The following is a 16,329-nucleotide window of genomic DNA, read 5'->3' as shown; positions in this document are numbered from 1 at the left end:
GACCTGCTGGCGGCACTAGAAGAAAAGTCAGGGGATTACCAAAGTCATTAGGATTTGTTCCCAGGAAAATTAATATATGTGCCAAATTGCATGACAACCTGTCCAATGGTGGTTGATACATGGAAACAAAAATGTTAATCTCACGGTGGCACTGTAGAGGATATTAGTAGGTTTCACGCCACGAATGTCAATCGAAAATTTCTTGCAATTCATGCAGTAAATGTTGACACATTTGACCAAAGTGACGGACCGACCGAACCACCAAATTGCCGTCACTAATAAAATAGTTTTCAATCTGACATTGTTTAAGTGCAGACCTAAACAGAGCTAACCTGAGAGGGTTCTCTGGTTGGAAAGCAGCTGCAGGAGGTCTTTCTATCTGCTCCTTGAGTTTAGAAAGCACATTAAATAAAACAAAATGTCCCCATATTAACTTAAATGTACATTATGTACTTTTATTAAAATATGTTCATCAGTCACTTCCCCACACAAATATGCATAGAAAGAACTTGAGGCAATCACGCACCACAGTTTGATTTGTCATGTCAAACAAATATAAAACATGGCTTCACGATATAAAAAAAAATGCACTGCCTCAGTTCCCTTTTACGAAGACATGTACTCCGCAAGGAGCTACATAATAGCACCAGGATGAATTACACTCCAATATACATAACAGATAATTATAACAACAAAATTACAACAACAAACAAAAACAACACAACAAATTGAGGTTTGATGACAAGAGACAAACACGGTGGATGAATGCTGCTGAAATATGGTGTTTAGTGTTAGAAGATGATTCCCTTGTCATGATGTTTGTGTGTGAATATGTATAGATGGACATTGAGTGCATAAATCAATCATTTTATGAACACGCATAGATGAAACTGTGAGAGCACCACTGACTCCTTTTAAGAGGAAAGAAGAATAAAGTGTAAATGTGTCACTGAAAAACACACCATGCCGCATTGCATCATATGTATTCACTGTATATAAAAGTGTATGCAGCTTCCGGGTCTGTAAAATTAGGCCGAGCCGATGCAGAAGTGCCTTAAGCTGCAATACCACAGAGGGCCGCTAGGTGTTGGCTCCAAAAAGGCTCAGACTCCTATTCAACTTCTCTCATTAAACACGAGCTCAACAACTTTTTTCAACGAGTCATTTTGGTGTCATAAAATCACTCACTTTTATTATTCTTTTGGCGGTGCATCTGGAAATAATTCCTTCCCCAGTATAAATGTGAATGAGTGTCACTGAGGGTCTGTGAACAGTCAGTACGTGCGAGTCCTCTGTGAGAATGTACGAGATGAATGTGTGAATTAATGATTGTGTGAAAAAAAGTGAATGTTTAGTTAAAAGGAACACTGTTGTAGGTACGACTTATAAATATGTGGTTCTGAATGTAGTTTTTCTCCCTGCTTGTAAAAAGTGTCCATGGCTCTTTCTCCTTTTAAATTACTCCTCCTGGTTAACCGTTGTAGCAGATCGGGCCAACTTGGAAACCAAATTTCTGGTTCCCTTTTCCGAAGTCAGACACAGCCACATCGATGACGGGCAGTGTGTTCGACAGCGGAGCGTCAAATTCCAACACCGTCCTCTCCTGCCCCGAGCGCGTCTATAGCACACACACAATCAAATCATTTAAAAAAAATTGTGTTTTGGTTTGTGTTCACACTGAAATGTATGTCGGCGTTACTCACCTGACACCCGTCGTACAGCGCGCTGATGTAATGTGCGTTCTCATGTGTCAGCTCCTCCCCGTCGCTGCCTCTGAAGCGCAGCGCCTGCTCGTGGCTGTAGGTGGCGGTGTGCAGCCAGGCGGCGGAGTTGAGGCAGTGGTAGGTGAAGGTCTGCTTGGCCGTGGCGCTCAGCAGCTTCAGGAAGGTCAACTGGACAATGTGGACGGGAACGCCGTCTGACGAAGAGTAGGAGAACTGGAGGACAAGAGAATCACACACGCTCATTAACAAGAGAAGAATGTCACGGACAAAGGTAATGTTCCAACACTACCAGATTTCATAAAGCCAGCATGACAAAGGAAAAGGAACCAAATTCATGACATCATCTGGACCGCATTACAAAAAAGCCGCATCATTTCTTCATGTGTCCTCGTCTGAGGGACCAGAGGCTCAACGATGCTGACTGTGAATTTGGCCTGATGGTGGCGCTCTAATGAAAACTCAGAGCATCCCCAGAGTTAATACTATTCATCCACGGGGGATCATGAAAGTCTGCACCAAATCTCATGATGATCCACCCAACAGTTGTTGAGATACTGTTTGCCTCAAAGGGTTTGCAGAAAGTCAGAGAATCACCAGAGATATTCGGATTCATGGACATTATGTAAAAAATATCTGGGCCAAATATTTAAAAAAACCAAAAAAACAATCCTACACCTGTCAAGAGATTTGACATTTGTAAAGACCAGAAGCTATTCCTGTCAACATATTGGTGACATTAAAAGAGAGTCAGGGGATCACCAGGTCATACTCTTGGCCACATGAATGTCTGCTCCCTCTCCCTCTAGTTGTAGGAGCTGAGACGATGACAGTGACAGGATTGCCTGATGAAATGTTAACTGTTTAGAGTCGCACCACATTCTCAATTAGTTCATATTAATCTCCTGTTATATTAAAAATGTCCAACATGCAGGTTAAGACTAACTTCTGCTCCTCATTTTGGTGCCGTTTTCTTTATGAGGGAATGTTTTTCAAGTCTGTAACCTCTGACATACTGTAATTCTGAAGACTCTCAAAAGTTACAAAGCCCAAACAGAACGAGCACCCGTCTCCCTCCGAGCCACAGCAATCCCTTTCCAGTCTACTTCTCACCTGGATCCACCCTTAAACAAAGCTTCTTTGGAAAAGAGTGTTTTATTTGCTTCTTTATAAGCTCCTGCAACAGATCTGGGCTTCTTTTTGTACAAGATGTTGCCTGTTTTGATGGAACGTGCCAGCCCTTTGTTTTGTTTTACTTTCAAAGATAAGTTGTAACTGTTATTGAAGCAATTTGTGCTTGTTGGGTGAGAAGCACAAATTGCTTAAAACTCTTTTGTGAACGATTGTGTTTACTCTGCAGTGGAGAACCAAGGACATGAATCTATTCAGGCTTCCCAGCTTTAAACAGCGAGTTTTGTCAATAGGAACAAGCCCAGCTGAACATTTCACCACAGAATCCCTCTCTGCTGTAGTAGAAATCAGCTTTACATGTACCCCATCAATGAACCTGTTGTTGTTTACGATTACAATAAGCAAAGCTCGTGAATTAGGAAACGTTAGTCAGTGAAGCAGATCCTGGTGCGCTCATCACTGATAGGATTTGATTGCTGCCGCAGTCTCCCTCCAGATCATTTGATAGCATTGTAGGACAGTTTGGTTTCATACACAGTAAAACATTTTAAGTTTGAAAATGTGTAACATTTGTGATGTTTACAACAAGTGTCCAAACTACAGCAGCATTTTAAAACCTCTAAAACAGACAGTGAACCCAGTTTAGTTTGAAATTGTCAGAGTCTGGAAGCTGCAAAACTGACTTTTAAATACGGCGACACTGACACCCGTGTTCGCGTCTTGATTGATTGACTGATCTCATCAGTTATGACCTATCCTTTCCTGATTTGTCACGTCCCAGAAATGTGACCTTTTTCAGAAGAAAACAAACAACATCAGCCTATGGCTAAAGTCAACATGGAAAACAAATGATGGGCTTTGTTGACCTTGTTGTTTATGCTGGCAGCTATAGCTATTTCAAAATGAAAACATATTAGTTTGGATGTAGCCTTGGTATCGGAAAACTGCTTAAAATACTTTTTTGAAAACGCATTAATAAAATGAAGAGTGCCTTTTTAAAGTTCACAAATGTTTGTAATTGTCATTTAACTAAATATGTCCCATATTTGCAGCATTGTTGATAATTATGATTATATCATTTCACATTTGAAGTCTTTTCCCATGAAGTGTGGTATTCAAAGACACACAGAGATACTGATAGCTTAATAATCACACTATACCTGTTTTCCTTTCCTGAATTTACTGTACCAGGTTCCAGGCTTTTCCCCTTTCCAGGCTGCTAATTTTACCTGATGACAAACAAACAAATCAGTTCAGGTGGTCAAAAAACATGTAATAACCATGTTTAAGTCATTGAACTTTTGGCAAAGTCTCCTGTTCACTTTGAACAGTTAATCAAACTCTTTAAAAAAAAAAAAAGCACAAAAAAAAAAAAGCGTGTGTTTCTGTATGTAAAACTAACCGACTGGAACTTCTTGTCAGGGTGCAGACACGTCTCTCCCTGTGCAGTGAAGTTACAAAACGCCTTGAAGGAGTCTCTATGACAACCCTGGTTGGGATCTATCCAGTACTCACCTGGAGAGAGACAAAGAGGAAGAGGAGCTCAGACAGGTCAAAAAAAGAAAAAGGTCAAAGCTAATCCCACTGTCAAACAGAAAAGTCAGAGGTATTGGAAGAAACGCGCAGAGCGCTGGGAGGACCGACAGGGAGAGAATATTAGTTTGGACATGAAGGCGGACAGATGTGATAAACAGATGGCCTGAAACACAAACTGATAAAGTACCGTTGGGGAGCTCTGGGTGGAGGAGCCAGAGCTCTTTGCAGGTGCGGGCGGGGCTGTGGTACGTCCCTAGCGGGTTACGAAGACCTTCCACCTCCACTTTCATGGAGGACAGAGACGCGAACACCTCCTCCATGCCTTGGCCCTCCTTCTCTTTCATCAAACCGTCCTGCATCCATTCCTCCTCTCCTCTGTCCATCACCTCCTCCTCCTCCTCCTCCTCGTTTTCAAGTGCAGCGCCATCCACCGAGGCGTCGGTTCTCCTTCTCCTTCCTCGCTCTGGCAGGGGGGCTATCTGAGCTGCTGGCTGTCCCTGAGAAGAGGAGAGGACAAGCAGACAAAGATGAAAAAGTGGGAAAGGGAGATGCTTGGATAAACTTAGATAAATAAAGCTTGTTGAATGTGCTACATTTCTGGAAGCAGAACTCACAGGAGGTCCTGGAGGTCCTGCAGCTCCAGTATCTCCTCTGGGGCCGATCGGACCCTAAACAAACAGCAAAATGATCAGTTTTGAGTAGCAGTGAAGAATTATACAGGTCCAATGTAAAAGTCCTGGAAAACAATGTTACCAGGTTTCCTTTAGAGCCTTTTAGACCGATAGCACCCTGTGAGAGAAGTGAGACAAAGAGTCAGGATGAACGATGTTCTTGTGATCTCCATTAACTGTGTTGTACATTTGTAGGTCGTGTACTGTCTAGATGATCCAGTGTACTCACAGACAGACCCGTAGGGCCAGGCGGACCGGGGGGACCTGATGGGCCAAATGAACCCTGATATTGCACACAGAAGAAATCAAACTGTCAGATGAAGGCAACAAGCAGAATAATACTGTGAATGATACGTCTAGCACAACGGCTTCTTCTTCATGTTAGATCCAGAGAAAACAATAAAGCCAAGCAGCAAAGTGACATCCAGGTCACCAAACTCTGACCTCTTTACCCAGACTGTTTCACTCACACACAAGATTCCCCAAGAGAAAGGGAATATTTTGAGAAGATACATTTATTTGACGACTATCAAATGCAAGTTTCATCCTTTAAAAATACGCCTGTGAGTCAGTATTAAACTGCTCCAAGTAAACTTCCGCCAGACACCTTTCTCCTTGAGCTCATCAGCACTGTTCACTTATTTTGTACTTACACTTGTGCAAAGCTATTGGAGCCTTTTATTAGGTATCTCAGGCCTTTTATAGAATGAGACTAAGTTGGGATCATGTCCACTTAAAATTTTCACCCAGATAAGATAACATGGGTAGCTCTTTGGATGAATACTTACCCCATGTCATTGTCTTTGTGCAATTATTCATAATAATTACAGTTAAATTTGCTGAGAAACATGCAACATAAAGGCACACATGTTTAGTTGGTATGCTATGTGAAACAAATAACTCCTCATTACTCTAATACAGTCTAATTGAACAAAAAAAGGAAAACATCAAAGTCAAAGTTTCACCTGAAATGGTTTGACAGTGAGTCCACTGTTTTGTGTCAGACCATGTTAGTCAGGTTAGCTCAGTCTGTGTTCTGTACTGAGGGCTGGAGGAGCCCCTCCTGACATCTATAGTACAATACAAGCTGTGGATGATTGTTTGATCAGTGGTTAACCAGAAGATGTTATCCCTGCAGCGCTTTGAATAGTAACACAAACTGAAACAGCTACAGGACATCAAACACACTCACTATAAGGTTCTAATCATTTGGAAATAAATTGGGGCTGGGATGCCTTTTTTCAAACTTACTGATATATGAAACTATTTGAGTGCCTTAATTTTTACCGCACCAGTCACCGTTTATGTCTCTTTAATTCATCTAATTAACTCATTATTTTCTTAAAATTATCCCAATGTTTTGAAAAATACTCCATCGTGGTTTTGCACCTCATCTCCTTTTGGACCCAGCAGTCCCTGGTTTCCTGGGAGTCCTCTGTCACCCTTCTCTCCGATGTCTCCCGGAGGCCCGATCAGACCTATTAGACCACCGTGACCCTGCACGGACGTCAGGAACGAGGTCAAAGACAAAGTCGCAGTCGACGTCAACGTAAATGTTTGTGTGTACAGCATGCACGCACCTTGTCTCCCTTCTTGCCAGGGTCTCCCTTTAGTCCTGGTAAACCTGGAGGACCCTGAGGGGATGAAGTCATGATGAGGTCAAACACACCAGTGCATTTAAAAACACATTACATTTACCAGTCGGTCAGAACAGTCCGATATTTTGGGCTACACATTAATTTCATATTGAAACTTACAGCGGCGCTGTCATGTCTGTCTGCTGCATACGAGGCTGCAGCCAGCAGACAGTTAGCCGAGCTTTGTATAAAGACCTGAAACATGGCAAACAAGCTGGCCTGGCTCTCTCTCAAGGTAACAACATTTCCAGCACATCTAAATCTAACGATTCAACTCTGCTCTCACTAAGAAATACTCTGTTGTAGAAAAGTACGACTCGTCGTTTCTTAACTTCAGTTTTAGTTGTGCATCAAAATTAGACAGAACATGTTGAGTAGCGAGTTACAGGTGCTGGAAGGCAAATATTGTTTATCTTTGGATAGAACCAGTCCAGCTGTCTCCCCCTGTTGCCAGGCTTTAAGCTAAGCTAAGCTAACTGGCTGCTATGAGTGTGGTATTGGTCTTCACATCCAACTCTCCGTAAATAAACAAATATGCAAAATATGAATCTGTTACTTCAATGTACTTCAAAATTGTGATATTTTATTGATTACATCTTACCATGGGACCCGGTGGTCCCGTCTGTCCTGGTGGTCCATTCAAACCCTGCTCACCCTGACAGAAAAATACAGAAACGGAAACAATTAAACTTCCATCTTTTTTGTTTTGTTTCACACTTTCTTTCTGTGCTTTCACTAAATGAACTTACCCCAGGGCCAGGGATCCCTCTCAGACCCTGGGGACCAGGCCTGCCAGGATGCCCCTGGGCACCCACAGGCCCCGTCTTCCCAATGGGACCCTCCAATCCGGGAGCACCCTGGAGTCACAAGAAGCAGGTCGACGTTCAGACACCATGAGCGTTCAGAAGTTCTTATTCAAAGAGTTGTGTCTGACTCTCACCTTCGCTCCTTTCAGACCTGCTTTTCCTTCCTTCCCAGGTTTCCCCAAGTGGCCCTGGAGAGCAACATTTTAAAATATTTTAACCTGAATCTGCCAAACAGGTGCACTCATGCACAAACACACATCCACTGTGAGAATACATTATAAATGACACTCCCAACCTCAACAAACAGGAAGAAGTAACAGATACAGGAAATAGACAATGAGGATTTCAAGTACATCAGAGTCGAATGCAGGCAATGACACATATAACAACAAAAACACACAAACCCTTCGCCCAGGAGGTCCAGATGGTCCTGGTTCCCCTGCTGCTCCTGGTGGTCCCTGAGAAATTCAAAGAAACGGGTTGAAGAAATTTCCTTCGTAGATCACAGCATCTTTCATGATTACGAATAAAAACTGTTAAGAGTGTCACATTCTGTAGAAAAGAGGAGCTCACCGATTTCCCGGGGTCTCCGGTGTCTCCTTTGGATCCGGGAAGTCCATCTACACCCTGATGAGAAAAAAAGAGTTGTGATCATAGGAACATTACGCTACAATTCACAGCTTTTAAAGCAGTAAAATGGAAGAAAAAACTCAAGGTGGAAGACAAACCATGTAAAATACTTATACTGTATAGTGGCTCGGTGTTTTTGGCTTTAAAATTGCATGTTGCAAGTTTGTCTTATTCCATATTTTCTGCCTCCTTTGGTCCTTATGAACCTCGAACATTTGAGCTTGACTGCATTTATAGGAAAGAAAATTCTTTCTACAAATACAATGCAAGCTTGGAAACATTGCTGTCCTTAAACTGAGAACAATCATGTCTTTTATCCCAGAGAGATCTTTTTGGTCAGCCTGTACTCGGAAGATGGATACGATTAGTGTCCATTACCTCCAACAAATCGTAAATTACAGCTGAAGAAGAAGGAAAAGAGGAAGAAGACGAAGAGACGGACACTCACATTAGGTCCAGCCTCTCCCTGCTGTCCGAGGTCCCCTGTCAGACCGATAGGACCCTGTGGGGAGAGAGGTTGCTTGAGCTGGTACAGACAACGTGCTCTACAAAGTGTTTAACAAGTGTCTTCATATAATATATTCTATGATTATTATAGATACTACAGTCTGCCTTTGGATAATGAAATGAAGAAGGGGAAACGTGTCTTCCAGCAAAATGTATCGTTCCCTCTCGTTCATTTAACTTGATGTAATTATGTATAATCCATAGAAAATAAATATGTTTTTCTAAGTCTCTGTCTGCACTCACACAATTTACAAATGTACAATTTAGAGTTTGTAAACATGTGATTAAAAGGCATATTAATCACAACGCATCAACTGAATTGCGCTGGAATCAAAAGTTGAACTGAAACATTAAGCTAATAGCTTCAGCTGGAGTTGGCTCTGTTTTTTTCTCCACCATAGTTGAATTGAGCCGTTGCTTTGTTTAACCATGTACCAAGGAGTCAGTTCAAAATCAAATGTTTTCAGTTAAGTTACAGATAACAACGAGCTAGATTTCACTTGATATAGTTTTCTCGCTTTTGCTGTTTACAATGTAGTTTGTTGCATTTCTCTTCGGCAGTGCAGTTAGCCTACTATGTATTGGCCTAGTTTTTGGAGAATATAAAGATGTGTTTTTTATAGAATGTATACATTTATATGCCATTTTCTTTTTTAATTATCTGATATATATGTCAGCAGATAGTAAAATATATACAGTATCATACTGTAGGCTATTACAGAGGTTTGTGTTGCATTGTGATGGACAGTATATAACAGTAATATAATATTTGTAGTATTTTTGGTACAAGTGTCTCTCACAGCGTTGCCCTTGACTCCGTCCTCCCCTGTGAGGCCTCTGGCTCCTGGAGGACCGGCTGCTCCTGGAAGGCCCGTATCTCCCTTCTCCCCCTGGTCTCCTTTTTGTCCCTAAAGCATCGAAGGAGCAGCGCAAGAGATTATTATAGGTGAGGCAGAAAAAAAGAGCAAGAGAGACTTACAAACTGACGACGGTGGGATTCATTTTGACGACATCTTTGACGTCGCACCAAAAACCAAACAAACTCACGAGCCTTCCGGAAACCCCGACTGGTCCAGGGTCACCCGCCTCACCGTCCTCCCCCTAAAACGGAAGGAAATCAAGGTTATGATATACAGGAAGTTGAAATTTGGGATAGGTGTTATAAAAAGTGTTGATATGCGTTTCTTTACCTTCTCCCCAACAACACCTGGCTGTCCGACCATCCCCAGTCGACCATTTGGCCCCTATGCAGCACAAAAATCGTGATATTGCGTCAGAATTTAAAAGCAAGTGGTCGACTAAATCAGGATCGATAAATATATCTTTGAGACTTACCTGTCCCCCAATAGGTCCCTGAGGACCAGTGGGGCCTTGTTGCCCAGGTGGACCCTAAAACAACGTGATCAGGAAGAGTTTAGTAATTTGTATAAATGAATGGAATGTGGGGCAATAACAAACAAATCTGTAAATAGGACGTGAGCTCACCATTAATCCCACGTGTCCGCTCTCGCCCTTCTCTCCTGGTAGGCCTGGCATGCCCTTGGAGGACACATTCAGGATTAGCGGATTAGAGTTACATTTTTACTGCGTCTCTTCAGAAGACATCACTTCAAAGGCCGGCGCCCAGACAAATACAAATCTCACCTGTAATCCTATTGGTCCTTTGGAGCCCTTGAAGCCGCGGAGTCCCTCATCTCCTTTGGGACCATACATGCCCTGCTGGCCCCGGGGACCCAACAGTCCGTCTATACCCTGGTGCACAGGGCAGAATCAGACGTGAGCGTCTTTATGACTTTAAAAAGGTCCTCTGAAATGTTTACTTTACCTCCCTGACATGATGTGGGGGGGGGCAGCACAGCCAGGTATCAATGCCAGGTACCAAGTGGTAATCATTTCTGAAGTATTATGATTTAAAAGGACCAGCATAGAGGCAGTAATGTCAACAAAATGTAATAAAAAGTACATTCATTCATAGGCCAGACCTTTGGTACACTTATTAATGGTGAAAAACACATGTATTGGTTTTCTTGCCCAGAGTTAGATAAAAGACTGATACCTCTCTGTCTTTCTGGCTGGTATAAATTAAGCTACACACATCATACCATAGCATTAGCTATACCTGTTTATCAGTTCAAAGTTGTGGGGGACATGTACCTCAATATAGATAATAAAATAAATTCAAAATAATATAAAACAGCTAGCCCGTCTCCTTCTAAAAAAAGAAATCAACCTCAAAGCACTTCTAATTAAAACATGACACAGTATCTATTTTTTATTTTGTTATATCCTTTATTTAACCATGTCAAAGCCTTATTGAGTTTAAAATCTCTTTCTCAAAGGTAAAATCTAAATATAATAGCTAAGATAACTGTCTCCAAGTTTTAGCTGCGTATTTAACAGGCAGACATGAGAGCGGTATTGATTCTGTCCTCAACATCAGTGTGAAAAACTATTTAACTGTGTTTTAATTGTGGAACTCTTTCATAATATTTGTACTACAGTGGTATTTGAAGTATTTTAAGACACTGAAGCTAGATACAGAGAGAACCAGACTCACTGGAAGTCCTGACTGACCAACTGGGCCCTGAGTGCCAGTGGGCCCTGAGGGTCCCTGTTGGGAGAAGGAAAGACAAAAGAAATTCAGGCATTATCAGAGTTTGTAGAGTTATGGAGTACAGTCCATGTGGATGTACTTCTCCAGCTCCAGACTCACTGCTTCTCCTTTGTCTCCTTTGCTGCCTTTCTGTCCAGGTCCTCCCTGCTCTCCCTGTGGACACACACACAAACACAGAGGACACAACTTATCACCACAGTACGAACACACTCTCACTCACCCTCTGCAACTTATGGACACAGACAGTTTACCTTATCCCCGTCATCTCCTGGAGGTCCTGCAGGGCCTGTAGCTCCAGGCATCCCCACAAGTCCCTGATCTCCATCCTGACCTGCCGGTCCAATTGGACCTTTATCGCCCTGGAACGCAAATGAACACATTTAGTGCATGTTATTATGCGTACAAACTATAAAAACAAACACACACAACAAACAAGTAATCAAACCACACATGGATAACTTAATTTTTCTTTCCATCAACATTGTAACAGCACTATTGAAAAAAAACTGTAGATGTAATTACAGGTTCCCCCTTCTCTCCCATTGGTCCAGGTCCTCCTATTGATCCGGCCCGGCCAGGCTGTCCAATGGCACCGGCTGATCCTGGAGGGCCCCTCTCACCTGTTGGTCCCTACAGATAGGAAGTACAGCATGTTGGTCCTTGAATGTCTTGATAATGTATCTGTGTTTTGTGAATTTTTCGCAGTGGAAACCAGCTGATCATGGTCTAACTGGACATGTTAAAATGTATTAAATAATATACTTAAAAAATCTCCAGCAAAGGAAAACCAATTTAAGAAGGCATGCTGAACAATAACTGTAAAAATAAAAGAGATGTATTATAACTCACGATGGCTCCTGGGGATCCATTAGGTCCTGATCCTCCTTTCAGACCAGGTGGTCCCTGAACAAATCACACATCATTTTTACATTATAGCTTATATTATTTAAAACCTTAAGACATTTCTATGGAGTGTGTTAAACGTATGTGTTACCATAATTCCAGTTGCTCCTCTGCTCCCTCTGAACCCTTTCAGTCCTGGAGGACCATTCTTCCCAGGTGTCCCAGGTAAACCTGGATCACCCTGAGAGACAACAACAACAACAACAACGACAACAGCAATACAAGCATAACTCAAACGATGGCTCTATTAGCTGATGCTGGTTACTGTGACTTGAGTATGTGGACCTACCTTTCCACCTTCCTTCCCAGCAGCCCCAGGTAAACCGTGCTCTCCAGGCACACCTGGTGCTCCTGGGTGACCTCGGTCCCCTGTTGGTCCAGATTCTCCAGATTTGCCCTGAAACAATCATAAGAAAACATAAAGGACAAAGAAGACGAATTTCTCCATTACAATGCTGATTAACATGGTTGTGCCTACCTGTGGTCCCACCACACCTGAGGGTCCTGGAGATCCCGTCTTCCCTTGGAATCCCTGTAGTTACAGAAAACATGTTTCTCAAACATATTCTGGTGTGTATGTGTGTACATAGGCTTGTGTTTCTATTCCACTTTAACCTGAATGTACACCAACTCACTCCCAGTCACCATGGCAACACAAATTGATAAAGGTTATGTTAAACATTTAGTTGTGATAATTAAGGTTAGGGCAAGAGGCCAGGGAATGACTTTTGTCAATGAGAGTCCTCACTGGAAAAGAGAAACAAGAATGTGTGTGTGTGTGTGTGTGTGTGTGTGTGTGTGTGTGTGTGTGTGTGTGTGTGTGTGTGTGTGTGTGTGTGTGTGTGTGTGTGTGTGTGTGTGTGTGTGTGTGTGTGTGTGTGTGTGTGTGTGTGTGTGTGTGTGTGTGTGTGTGTGATGATAATCATTTCTCAGGTGAAGTTCATTAACTGATGACCTCATAAGACCTGACTCACCGGCTCTCCCCTTTGACCTGGGTGACCTGGAAGTCCATCCTTCCCAGCTGGACCCTATAAACACACACAGACACACGTAAGGCAAAACCGAGGTGAGAAAGAAACAGGAGCTCAGGAAGTTAAAGAGGAGGAGGATAAAAATAGTCTGAATACATTTCACACGGCTAACATTTTATTCTTTGAACTGTTAAACATTAAAATATGAATGCAAGAACTGTTATATGCAGCTAAATACTGCAGGTGGTTCACAGCAAATGACTCCGATTTTTTTTCAGGACATTCTGAGGCAGAAAAACAAGCAACTCTGATTACAGAATAAACAAGTTTCTCACCTCATGCATTGTACAATGTAGGAAACATGCAGCCAACATCACATCAAAAGACCACTGCTATCGAAGCCACAATATAAAACAATTAACTCACATTTCTTTTATTGGTACTTCACTCCACCTTTTAGACTGTTGGGTCAGGGATTTGGTGGTCTAGAAAATCAGCTACTAAGTTACAGGTCAAGTCATCCGTTTGCTCAAGTTTGTTACCTTTACAATGAGTGTTTTGATTTTGAAAGCTTCTCGATTAATAGAACTGGCCTTCCTTTTTTTCTGTGTATAACAGAGACTTTAGATTAACCTATGAACTTGGTCTCATCTTATTTTGATCCATTATTATTCCCAACAATAAGACAAGTAATCGGAAAGGTGGAGTACATCTTTATCCTGATACACACAATTCAAAAATAAAGATAATAACTAATGAATGAGGTCTAAATGTGTGTGAGTGTGTAATTCTGTGAATGTATAAGAATCTGTGTTTTGTCACTCACAGTTGATCCTTTAGGTCCTGACTCTCCGTTCCTTCCTTGTGGCCCTTGAGGTCCCTAAATAAACATAACCAAACAATTAAACTGCTGATCAAACAATCGATTTACTGACGTTATAGATCATCAGTGGATTTCTTACCCTCTCTCCAGGAGATCCTGGTGGTCCGTCAAGTCCGGAGGCACCCTATGAAAAAATAAGAGAGGAGGAGAACATGCAGGCAGTGATGGATGGAAATATTGAAGCACATCTAATAGTGACGGTGTGTTACTATTGGCTGAGAGGAGAGTCAGCTGACCTTTTCTCCTGCTTTCCCAGTGGGCCCTTTTGCCCCTCTGGCACCTCGTGCACCCTGCCAAAGAAGACCCGAGAAAGAAGAAGTGTATGTTTGTTCATATGTTTGTTCATATAACACCCATAAATATTGTATAAGAAAACACCCTGAGTTGTGAAAACTGGTCAACCTAAGTTAGCAGCAATAGTACTTTACTCCTATTCAACAGCTTAAACTCCATCCATCCATCCATTATCTATACCCGCTTTATCCTGAACAGGGTCACGGGGGCGCTGGAGCCTATCCCAGCTCATTTTGGGCAAAGGCAGGGTTACACCCTGGACAGATCACCAGTCCATCACAGGGCCACAAAGAGACAGACGGAAACAAAGACCATTCACGCTCTCATTCTCACCTAAGGGACATTTGTAGAACCAATAATTAACCTGAGACGCATGTCTTTGGATGGTGGGAGGAAGCCGCAGTACCTGGAGAGAACCCACGCAGGCACAGGGAGAACATGCACACTCCCCACAGAGAATCCAATCCCTGGATTCAAACCCAGAACCTTTTTGCTGTGAGGCGACAATGCTAACCACTACACCACTGTGCCGCCAGCTTAAACTCTATCTTTTTAAATAATCTTAGAACTAGAGCAAGCTAAAATGACATAAACGTTTACTGTTCACTGTTTTTATATTCTGACAACAATATTTTAATGAGGTTGTTCTTTGTTTTTTATTTTCAATATTTTACTGAAATTTTTGGTGTTCGTTACCATGCTCCAAATTAAACTGACTTTAGGTACCTGGATTCCAAACATTAACAGTGAAACAACTTTGGTAGAAAGAAAATATTTGTTTTGGGACAGCACTCACATTTGGACCTCTCTGGCCTCCACTTCCTGGTTGTCCTGCAGGACCCTGGGTAATAGCACAAACACAGGATACTAATGTAAAAAGTATAGTCTTAGACTAATATCATTATTACTTCAAACCATCTACTCACTTTCTTCCCTTTCTCTCCTGCAGCTCCCACAGCACCAGGAAAACCATCAGAACCCTGGAGAGGAAGAAGCCATACATTCACTTTGTAGAAATGATACATCTGTAACTTGTTTACTTTAATTCAATTAATAATTCACTATTTTACCTTCGGCCCCTGTCGCCCTGGATATCCTGGCAGCCCTGGAACTCCCAGTTTCCCCTGAAATAGAAAGACGGTATGACTCTTAACACATCAAGTTTTCGGACAACATGAGTTAAGAACATTTCCTGATATTGTTTCAGTTTTAATAAACTTGTACCTTCTCTCCAGCAATACCAGAGAGGCCAGCCTCTCCCAGAGGACCCATCTGGCCTTTGGGCCCCTCGGGACCATCTTCGCCTCGACCCCCCAGAACTCCGTTGTCCCCAACATCCCCTTTTGTTCCCATCTCCCCCTTGGCCCCTGGAAAACCATCCTCTCCCTGCAGACAGAACAAAGGAGTTTATCAGACAACATAAAGCCACAGATGGTGCTGGAAACAAACGGCGTGCATCCTGTCGTTCCTCTGTGGGGGGGTAATGTGATAATTTTAGACTGCAAAATATTTTGAACATGGACAGGCTGTAACACTTTTCTGTCTCTTTTACCTTCTCGCCTTTGCTTCCCTTCAATCCCCTGATTCCATCTGCTCCCTGTCCAACAAGAAGATACACAACAAAACTGGAAGTCAACAAGAAAACAGAAAACACCTGATAATAATTTCACTCTGTACAGCTGACTTCAGCATCTGGTAAGAAGTATAATAAAAGTCCAGCATGCTGACATACTGTATATCATCAGTATTCATCAAAGTGGGATGACTTTGCTCTTTTCTAGAGCTTGTCTTGTTAATATTCACATCAGAATACGTTTCCTTTGCCATCGTTTTTGTGTCAAAGGCATGTGGATTTGCTAAGTCTATCTAAGAGCCAAGATCTTTCTTGTTGTGTTTTGCATGATCCACCTTAACTCCTCGTTGTCCAGGGTATCCAACAGGCCCCTGTACTCCTGAAGGACCCTAAAAATCAACATGTACACACATTTACTGGCACCTTCAGCTGTAACAACATCAACACAACAT

The 16,329-nt window shown here is 42.2% G+C and overlaps 1 protein-coding gene across 1 annotated transcript in view; it reads right to left on the bottom strand.

Moving 5' to 3' along the window:
* Positions 1–446: 446 nt before the first annotated feature.
* The window catches only part of LOC138615817 (collagen alpha-1(XI) chain-like), a 37,291-nt gene continuing 21,408 nt past the window's right edge, over positions 447–16,329 (bottom strand). The window contains exons 27-66 of the mRNA XM_069689657.1: positions 16,213–16,266; positions 15,857–15,901; positions 15,529–15,690; positions 15,375–15,428; positions 15,231–15,284; positions 15,101–15,145; positions 14,247–14,300; positions 14,090–14,134; positions 13,954–14,007; positions 13,131–13,184; positions 12,635–12,688; positions 12,446–12,553; positions 12,248–12,337; positions 12,103–12,156; positions 11,776–11,883; positions 11,505–11,612; positions 11,353–11,406; positions 11,197–11,250; positions 10,284–10,391; positions 10,125–10,178; positions 9,975–10,028; positions 9,830–9,883; positions 9,687–9,740; positions 9,440–9,547; positions 8,581–8,634; positions 8,076–8,129; positions 7,907–7,960; positions 7,637–7,690; positions 7,446–7,553; positions 7,298–7,351; positions 6,640–6,693; positions 6,449–6,556; positions 5,289–5,342; positions 5,142–5,177; positions 5,003–5,056; positions 4,576–4,885; positions 4,255–4,367; positions 4,013–4,081; positions 1,704–1,937; positions 447–1,618 (exon numbers count right to left, since the gene is read on the bottom strand). Of these exons, the coding sequence (XP_069545758.1) occupies positions 1,472–1,618; positions 1,704–1,937; positions 4,013–4,081; positions 4,255–4,367; positions 4,576–4,885; positions 5,003–5,056; positions 5,142–5,177; positions 5,289–5,342; positions 6,449–6,556; positions 6,640–6,693; positions 7,298–7,351; positions 7,446–7,553; positions 7,637–7,690; positions 7,907–7,960; positions 8,076–8,129; positions 8,581–8,634; positions 9,440–9,547; positions 9,687–9,740; positions 9,830–9,883; positions 9,975–10,028; positions 10,125–10,178; positions 10,284–10,391; positions 11,197–11,250; positions 11,353–11,406; positions 11,505–11,612; positions 11,776–11,883; positions 12,103–12,156; positions 12,248–12,337; positions 12,446–12,553; positions 12,635–12,688; positions 13,131–13,184; positions 13,954–14,007; positions 14,090–14,134; positions 14,247–14,300; positions 15,101–15,145; positions 15,231–15,284; positions 15,375–15,428; positions 15,529–15,690; positions 15,857–15,901; positions 16,213–16,266 (3,240 nt within the window). The 3' untranslated portion in view covers positions 447–1,471. The remainder of the gene's footprint in view (positions 1,619–1,703; positions 1,938–4,012; positions 4,082–4,254; positions 4,368–4,575; positions 4,886–5,002; positions 5,057–5,141; positions 5,178–5,288; positions 5,343–6,448; positions 6,557–6,639; positions 6,694–7,297; positions 7,352–7,445; positions 7,554–7,636; positions 7,691–7,906; positions 7,961–8,075; positions 8,130–8,580; positions 8,635–9,439; positions 9,548–9,686; positions 9,741–9,829; positions 9,884–9,974; positions 10,029–10,124; positions 10,179–10,283; positions 10,392–11,196; positions 11,251–11,352; positions 11,407–11,504; positions 11,613–11,775; positions 11,884–12,102; positions 12,157–12,247; positions 12,338–12,445; positions 12,554–12,634; positions 12,689–13,130; positions 13,185–13,953; positions 14,008–14,089; positions 14,135–14,246; positions 14,301–15,100; positions 15,146–15,230; positions 15,285–15,374; positions 15,429–15,528; positions 15,691–15,856; positions 15,902–16,212; positions 16,267–16,329) is intronic.

The sequence above is a fragment of the Brachyistius frenatus genome, unplaced genomic scaffold, assembly GCF_029030835.1.
Source record: "Brachyistius frenatus isolate BFR_SWC_R1_liver_20210118 unplaced genomic scaffold, ASM2903083v1 Contig_7, whole genome shotgun sequence".
In the NCBI taxonomy this organism is placed as follows: Eukaryota; Metazoa; Chordata; class Actinopteri; family Embiotocidae; genus Brachyistius; species Brachyistius frenatus.
The sequence above is the reverse complement of the archived record's forward strand: the minus strand, read 5'-3'. Positions and strand labels throughout refer to the sequence as shown.